Source organism: Sinocyclocheilus rhinocerous, unplaced genomic scaffold (genome assembly GCF_001515625.1).
Source record: "Sinocyclocheilus rhinocerous isolate Xijiao unplaced genomic scaffold, SAMN03320098_v1.1 scaffold2754, whole genome shotgun sequence".
NCBI lineage: Eukaryota > Metazoa > Chordata > Actinopteri > Cypriniformes > Cyprinidae > Sinocyclocheilus > Sinocyclocheilus rhinocerous.
Genome location: NW_015634251.1, coordinates 69,325 through 78,500, shown reverse-complemented (window position 1 = coordinate 78,500; position 9,176 = coordinate 69,325). Strand labels below are relative to the sequence as shown.

The 9,176-nt window shown below is 36.9% G+C and overlaps 1 protein-coding gene across 1 annotated transcript in view; it reads left to right on the top strand.

Moving 5' to 3' along the window:
• LOC107745451 (basement membrane-specific heparan sulfate proteoglycan core protein-like) overlaps positions 1-9,176 on the top strand; it is a 107,409-nt gene that overhangs the window by 68,107 nt on the left and 30,126 nt on the right. The window contains exons 39-50 of the mRNA XM_016559323.1: positions 581-673; positions 761-850; positions 935-1,165; positions 1,297-1,410; positions 2,166-2,293; positions 2,382-2,468; positions 2,574-2,626; positions 3,002-3,166; positions 3,652-3,762; positions 4,208-4,308; positions 4,461-4,641; positions 7,489-7,548. Of these exons, the coding sequence (XP_016414809.1) occupies positions 581-673; positions 761-850; positions 935-1,165; positions 1,297-1,410; positions 2,166-2,293; positions 2,382-2,468; positions 2,574-2,626; positions 3,002-3,166; positions 3,652-3,762; positions 4,208-4,308; positions 4,461-4,641; positions 7,489-7,548 (1,414 nt within the window). The remainder of the gene's footprint in view (positions 1-580; positions 674-760; positions 851-934; positions 1,166-1,296; positions 1,411-2,165; positions 2,294-2,381; positions 2,469-2,573; positions 2,627-3,001; positions 3,167-3,651; positions 3,763-4,207; positions 4,309-4,460; positions 4,642-7,488; positions 7,549-9,176) is intronic.

Genomic DNA, 9,176 nt, shown 5'->3' with positions numbered 1-9,176 from the left:
TATATATATATATATTGTAAATGTTGCCTTTGTTTAAAAAAAAAACATGCACAAAAAACCACTGTGTGAAATGACAGCATTTCAGAATATATTTAATGTTTAATGTTCACGTATATGTTCAGCAGGATTTTAGACAAATGCGATTTCACTTGTCCTGTCACTTGTTGCATTTGTGGCTGGTTAGGGCATATTTTAGTTTTGTTCTGTTCTGTTTTGTTTTTGTTTTTAGTTTTGTTTGTATTTTGTTTTTGTTTTGTTTTGTTTTGTTTTGTATACATTTTTATTTTATTTTTGTTCAGCCACATAAAAGCCCTAAATGAAAAAGTCAAAAATAAAACCACTATGAAAAGCAATCTTGCAATTACTTTTCTTTATTTTATGTCATTGATTTTCTCCTCTTTGAAAAATAAGAAAAAAACATCAGCAGTAGCTTTATTTAATTATCATTTTGGGTTTTTCGCAGGTTTTATCAACAGGTTTTTTGTTTGTAGTTATGATTCATATAAAAATGTCAAACTTTTCTCATGCTATACTTTATATCAATGTTTTTTGTGATTAAATGTTTTTGATCCTTATGTAGGTTGGTGCATATGGTGGAAAGCTGAAATATACCATCACCTATGTGCCAGGACCCCGAGGTTCTCCAATAGAAGATGCTGATGTTCAGATTATTGTGAGTTTGATAGCAGATGTTGTGTGCATGTTATATATAGGTTTTCTTTTAAGGTTTGACCACTATTGTTCGTCACTATTTCTACAGGGTAATGACATCACGCTGGTGGCACGCCAACCATGGAGAAGAGGGCATGGAGCCCGAGAGTCACAGGACTTTGAGATTGTTTTCAGAGAGGTGAGAGCCCATTCATCCATTACGTTATTCATATTGAAGCAAGACATATGGTTTAGCATGACACAAATGATTTTTTGTTTGTAGGAACACTGGCAGCGTCCCGATGGCATGCTGGCAACCCGGGAACACCTGATGATGGTACTCGCGGACCTCGATGACATCTTGATCCGTGCCTCGTATCACACAGAGATGCACTCATCCAGTATTTCGGGGGTCCGCATGGATATCGCTGTGCCCGAGTACACTGGCCTGGCCCAGGCTTTGGAGGTGGAGCAGTGCCAGTGTCCTCCTGGTTACCGTGGTCTGTCCTGCCAGGTAGAAACAATGCAGCTTTGCTCTGTGACCAACTGGATGAATCGTAGTAAAGGCTTGCTTCCATGCTAGAGTGATGATGATGACAGTGTTACTCTATCCAGACATGTGTCCGTTGTCTCTGTGTTCTGTAGGACTGCACTCCTGGATACACTCGCACAGGAGGAGGCTTGTACCTTGGCCACTGTGAGCCATGTGACTGTAACGGCCACTCGGACTCCTGTCACCCAGAGACTGGCATCTGCACGGTATACCAGCAGTTCTTTAACAGAAGTGTGTCCCAGAATGCTTTAAGGCATTAACACAATCCCATTCATATAAGAGTTTTGCTGTCTCTTAGTCAGTATGAACAGTACAGTATAGCAAATATATGTCTGTATAAAATATAATACAATATGTATGGAAATAATTTTATAAAATAAGTAAATAAATAAATGAAATAGTTATTTAATCTTATAATAATATATTACGATAATTTATTGCATTGCATACTAAGGAAAAAAATCCTTTACTCAACTTGAGCAGTACAGTATACAGTACCGATGTATTTCTGTATAATATATAATACAATAAAAAAATAAGTAACTCAATAATGTATTTAGTCATGAAAACAATAATATTTTTAACAAATTGAATGTCATGCAGACGTGTGTATGTGTGTGTGTGTGTGTGTATATAAGTAAGTAACAAGTAGATAGAATAGAAAAAGAATAAAGAACACTAGTGTTAGAGGGTGAAGTTTTTTTTTTTAATAAATAAAAAGAAAACAAGTAGATAAAATAAGAATAGAACAGAGTGCTAGAGTTAAAGTGTCAATTGTAGATGGAAGAGAGAAACAAAATAATATAGTTGCATTTCATTCAAAATTATCAAAACATTTATATTATAAATTGAATAAATATTAGAAACGAACTAAAATCAAATCAATATTTAAATATATATTGCCTTTACTCACGCTTATAAAAGGAATCCATACCACATGTGATATCGTTTTGATCCTTAGAACTGCCAACACAACACCAAGGGTGAGCTGTGTGAACAGTGTACTGACGGCTTCTTTGGAGATCCAACTGCTGGAACCCCTGAGGACTGCCAAGCATGTGCCTGCCCCGGCACTGACCCCGACAACCAGTTAGTCTTAACTTGACCCTGCCAGCTCCTGCTTTCACAATATCTGCCTCACTTGCAGCAAGGTTTTTAATAGTCGTTTTATTTGCAGGTTCTCTCGTACCTGTGAAAGTCTGGGTAACGGAGGCTACCAGTGCACTGCCTGTCAGCCCGGCTACACCGGCCAGTATTGTGAACGGTATGCTCACGCTTCCTGTGCTGTTACAATGGAATTCAGTAAAGCGCGTTTAGACGCAATTATTATCACTACAATGTTTAATGTGGTACTCCTCTTTCTCCATAGCTGTGCGCCTGGATATGTTGGAAATCCACAAGCGAGAATCCCCTGCCGTAGTGGTATCTGTTCATTTACTATTACTTTTAATGACTCCATGAAATCAAAATCGGAGGTTTGTGATTTTCAGCCAAAGTCATTTTGCTTGGAGGTCTAAGCATCTACATGCTAGTGAGCTCATAAAAGCCGACTATGCATGTTTAATAAATTATGCATATGAACACACACATACCCAAAATACCACTTTGGAAACCATTAGCAAATTATGAGTGATTGGCAGTAAAAAAAAAGGGCCGCCCCATTTTCCTGTTTCAAATCTTCAATTGCTTTAATGGGGTCTCTACACAAACGGTTGAGGCACATTTATGGGCCCCTGCATTTGTGAAACAGCATTTCTGTTGGACAGATTCTAGTAGAGTGTGTTTGTCTGTCATCAGTTGCTGCGTCTCTAGTGGTGAAGGTGTATCCAGAAAGGGTTCAGGTGGCACGGGGGCTTCCAGTCACTCTCAGGTGCCAGGTGTCTGGATATCCACCACACTATTTCCACTGGTCCCGTGAGGATGGACGCCCAATCTCCAGCACAGCAGAGAGACGCAGACAAGGTGCTGCCCACATTCCTGCAAGCATGTTCAGATGACTAGTACAGGATCTCTCAAGATGTCACAAATGAATCCTCTGTAGAAAGCAAGCACCAAAAATAGAATTAAATGCTCCATATTGCATATCTACTTTGTGGAGAAGCAAGTACCATAGTATATTGCAATCAAGCCCAAAATACAATAAATACAATGAAATATTTTTACAATTTAAAATAACTTTTTCAAATGTAATTTATTTCTGTGATGGCATTTTTGAATTTTCAGCAGCCAGTCTTCAGTGTCACATGATCATTCTAATATGATTTGCTGCTCAAGAAATACATTTATTATTATCAATGCTGAAAACTTTTTGATAGCTTTTTGCAGGTGTCTTTAAGGAATTGAAAGTTCAAAAGACAAAGTTCAGACCTTTTTTTAGCATATATAACCGCACAAGTGATAGTGTGTGTGTTCATAAGCATGGGAAACCGTTTCATACCACATCGCAGGAGAGGAGTTGCATTATCCCAGTGTGCAGCCCAGTGATGCTGGCGTCTACATCTGCACCTGCCGAGACCAGCGCAGCTCCAATAGAAGCAAAGCAGAAATTGTTGTTACAAGTAAGGTGTTTTTTTTTTTTTATTACCATAAAAAACACAATATGCACATTATTCTAGTCTTTCACTTTACACTGATTAAATGTATGACAGCACAACATTTTTCAATTTAGTTTTTAAAGGTTGCTTTTGCTTTACCCTCAAGATGCATTTACAGTAGAACAAAAACCTGGTTGGGATTGCTCATTAAAGAATTAACATATTTGTGAATTTGGATAATGTGAGGTGTTCAAGTATGTATGCATTTGATGAACCAAGTATGAATTTGATAATATTGAGTCATTTTGTGTTCTCAAACTTAATTTTTTAGATTTGTATATTTGTAATATTTATATTTTATTTTAGAATATTATATATATTATTTATTCATTTTGCCTTTTTTGGGACACACTGGTCAAGGTACAAAAAAAATTTTCTTTCTGGATTGACACCGCATTTCCCTCACCAGCCTTACCATCCAAACCTATTGAAGTCTTTATCGAGGAGCCCAAACTACAGAGTGTGGCGGTGAGATCTACAGTGAGCTTCATCTGCACTGCCAAAAGCAAGGTATGAATGTCATCTGCGCACACATCCATCACAGACATAATCTTAGCCTCCCTGACTTCCAAACAGATGGGGCAGAGAGAGAGAGCAGGATTTGGCTGTGAGTATGAATGACTGTAAGTGAAAATATTTGAGGACATGTGCTTCTCTCGTAGCTGCCAGCATACACCCTGGTTTGGACCCGCAAAGGCAACGGCAAGCTGCCTAACCGGGCCATGGATTTCAATGGAATCCTGACCATTCATAACGTGCAGCCTGAGGACGCAGGGATCTATGTTTGCACGGGCTCCAATATGCTTGGCATGGATGAGGGCACAGCCAGACTCTATGTCCCAGGTTTGTGACTGGCACCACATCCTCTAAACCTCCCTGCCTTTTAGTTTTCTGTCTTTCTCAAGTTGCACGTCTCTTTGCTTTTCTTCATTGCCCCATTTTTGTGCTGTTTGTGCAAAATTCTGCTTTGTCTTATGGACAATGGCATGGCTAACTCTTCGTTTTGTGTTTCAATTATCGCATTAATCAAAAAAAAAAGTGCTTTTTGATTCCTGAGTTTTTTTCCCCACTTACACGAACTTAAAAGGCTTCTCATGTTGCCAGTGTAAAATCTTTACACCAGACAAATTGATACAGCTTGTGAATGAAAAGCAAAACTTTGTACTCAATAACTAAATCTCAGAAAATGCTTTTTCAATCAAATCTAATCCAGCACCTGAAATAATATTTTTTTTCTTAATACAAATTCATGATTTTTTTTCTCATGCTCACAAAGGGTGTTGCAAGCTAAAGTCCTAAGCAAAAAGCTGATTTTTAGTCATGAATATTGGAAGCTTAGAATTTGTTCTTCAGTGCTCTTAATTAAGGACTTCTCATAAATTCCCATGATGCTCATTTTGTTATGTGACTCGCATATCAAAGCAGGCGTACAAAACAGACTCCCATGAAGACTGACGTCAATTTAATCATATTAAACTGTTAAATTGTTGTATTACGTTCAGTGATGCATTTTTGATTTACACAGAAATTATAATTTGCACACGGACATTGAGCAAAAATTTTGTAAAATATTTTACACAAATTATCACATTAAATTGAATATACGAAATTTACATCAAATGGATTCATGTGTAATTTGCAGAGATATTTGTTTTGCTTGTGTTTCATGAATAAGGCCTAGTAATTTTACTAATCTTCAGTCTAATATGCATTACATTCATGCATAGTGTTCTTAGTAGCGGTCAGTGAAATCAGCTGCTGGTGTAATTGGGTGTTGTCATGGTGGTGGTTCTGTGTCAATCTTCTTACTAGTGGGGGATTTGTGTCTTAATTTCCGGGCATGTTTACTGTCATTTCCCTCCTGAGGTGGTCTTTTGGGGATAGGTGGTTTATAAGGTAGGGAGGTGTCATAAATACTGGGACTCGTCAACCAAAAGGACTGCAGGCACAAGCCCGTTCCCGACTCCAACTCTATTTTGTCATGGAAATGTTCTTACATTTTGTATTTGAAAATGGTGCTATTAATAGTGCAGTAGTTTGAATGTTGACTTTTTCCACGAGTGTCATATTTTCCATTTAAAATTGTGCTTTTTGGTCATCTAAATGGATTGGAAACTGCCAGTGGTTTAGGCAGTGAGATTTTTTTTATGATATATATATATATATTATGTTTCAGCATTTCAAATGCAACCGTTTCTTTACAGGTTTTGTAAACTCAATTATATTTAGTAGTAATCAGAGACATTTCATAGATAATGCCTTTCAAATGTTGCCGACAGAGATGTGCACTGTAGTTATTGCTTAGAACTTAATTCCATATTTATTTTGACTGGTTTGACAAACTACTATAAAAAATAACTTTGGTTTACATTTACAAACACAGTGAGTACTATAACAGAAATGATGTTTATGTTGACTTTAAGGTTTCATGTGTATGTTAAAACAGCTTTCAAACATTTTTCATGCATTTGTGTTTTTGCATAGTTTTTGTTCTTTTTCAATATGTATGTTTTACACTAGATTGGTGCTTTATAACTTTTCCTTTTTTGATTTTCTTTTCAATCAAGCATGTTAGGTATATTCAGTTATTTTAGTAATTAAAACAATATTTAATTTTGTACATTTTAAAATGGTGCTGTATCTTGAGAAATTTTTTTTTTTACATTATGATTCCATTGTATTTGATTTGTCTAAACTGTGAAATGTATGTACAAATTATTGTTTAAATGGTGAACATTAAAATAATAACAGGTAAAACACTTTCGCTCTGTGGAATGAAACTGAAATCCTAAGATAGACTTTTCTCAATCACAAGCTGTATTCAAAGAAAATACAATATGAATGTTTATACCGAGGTAAAGCTTTTACATGTGTTGTGTTTTGATACTAACCTGCATGCTTTGATTTCATCTGAGTGCTGTTTCCTCCACTCCTCTTTTAATTACACAGACAGTGTGCTTACCTTACACTCATTTTAAAATGTCTTCTAAATGTCTTCTAAACGTGCATTGATTTTTCAGTAGGAAAACTCAATGCCCTCTTTGATTCTCAATGGGGCAAACTATTGCTTGCCATTTTACAGCAACTATCCTTCATGAACTTTTCCACCATTGACTACAGTCTAACATGACAAGTGCTGTAAATCAATGATACTGGAGCATAATTGTGTAATTGGGAAGAACTTAATTTGCCTTACTAAAAAGCCAATGAGTAGCTTTCTTGTACAAATAAGCTTTATGTGCTGTATATCTCAGTCAAAAGTACAGATATAAACGGTAAAAAGAAATCATATCTGTATCATATCATATTTGAGACTTTTATTTTATTTTATTTGACACTTACTGATGTAATTAGCATGTGAATGATATCAACCTCAGGCATTTTGAGACGTTTGTAAAGCTACCTGTTAAAACATGATTTACCTTCATGGAAATATAAAATGTAAGCTTGCCTAAACTTATCTAGAGATAATTTAGTCCCCACCTATTAAAGTATAATTTCACAGCAGCATTGCAACAAAAGAAATGCAAGTTGTTACACACTCGATCTGGAGCTCAGAAGTCATGAAGGCTCTAAGTTGAGTGGCATATGCTTTAAATCACATTGAAATGCTTGGAGGCACCAGTGTGCCACTCTCACAGAACCTTCTGGAGACTCACTTGACAGTATCTGCCTGTCCATCATTCACAGAGGCTTCTCAGTCACAGATGTTTTACACAGCCTATGAGATGTTTGAAGGACATAGAAAGCGTAAGTCCACATGGTTCTTTCCCTCCAGGCCTGGAAGGACCTGTTCCTTTCACGCATGCAACCTTCACTCCCTGCATGCTTTTACCATCTCAAGTAGTGCCAAGGTACAACCAAACTACGAGCATGGTGCTAATATTACAAAAATAGCTTAATGACCACCAGAGTTTTATACATATTTATTCTTTTAATGTTAATCCTGTTTATGACCACATTTTGCTCACATACTGAACGTGTGTTTTTTGTTGTACGCAGAAGCATTACTTGATATGGCTAAGCTTTCAAGACTCATATGGGTCCATTGAAACAGTGAAGCTGCATGCTTACACATTTGGGGACTTCTCTCTGTTGCTGAAGTGTCTTGTATGATTCTTATTTTATTAGTAATTTGTCTGTAACAGAGATTTTTTGGTGCTCAAGACCAGTTCTGTATCAGATTGGTAAGGTTAATTCTTTTTGCATGATGTTCTTCAAGGTGCATGCTGTTATATGTGACCAAACCACCAAACATCACACTTGTTACCTAACAGAGAGGGGTCCCCCACACATTTCATCAGCCCAGTATCATGCTTTTGATATACAAGACTATTTTGAGGTATATTAGATATCAAATAACATCCATTATTCTTCAAAGATAATACTATGCCTCATTTATAATGGTCATCACTCATGCGTACATGTCCAGTGCACTGAACTAGGCTCTCTCAAATTTTATAGACACTATTTAAAAGATGGTTTCACTTTAGTATGAATTTAATTGATGTATGGAGATTGATGGATAGGTAGATTAATAGATGGTTAGGTAGACAGGATATATGAGCAAATTGGTGAGTAGACAGATTGGTAGAGAAATGGTAGATAGGTAAGTGGTTAGATAGATGATAGAGTAGGTGAAAAGATAAATGCATTGATGGATTTATGTATAGACAGAATTTGGGAGTGTAAATAGATAAGTTGATGAATAGGTGACTAAGGGTGTGGATAGTTTAGGGGGTGCACAGATGTATAGGCAGATAGATGGTGGATAGACAGACTGATAAGTGGATAAAAAGATGAGTAGATGGTTGGGTGGGCAGAAAGATGGATTGGTAGATGAGATGGATGGATGGATGAGTTGAAAAATAGACAGTTGGGTAGACCGTTATATGGTTGGGTCAATAGATGTGTAGACATGCATGGCTAGACAGGTGGTTGGGTGGACTGATAGATATGGAGACAGATAGATACAGTAGAGTGAAAAATTTAAGGGGGTCTGAATACTTTCCGTACCCACTGTAGATGGATGAATGAGGTGAAAGATTGGTGGGTAGACAGCTAGATGGTTGGGTAGATAGATATGGAGATGTATAGATAGAAGGGTGGGTAGATAGACATGAGCAGACGGATAAGATTGGGTAATTAAATAGATGGTTGGGTAGATGGATAAGGTGGAGTGGGTAGATAGATGGTGTATACAGAGATGGGTGGGTAGATGATAAATGAGTAGACGGCTAGGATAGGTTAGATGAGTTGAAAAAGGGGTGAAAAAGGGGTGAGTAGACAGTTATGTGGTTGGGTTGATAGATGTGTTAATCAGGTAGATGGTTGGGTGAATGGATGGCTATGTAGATGTTAGATGGGTGGTTATATAC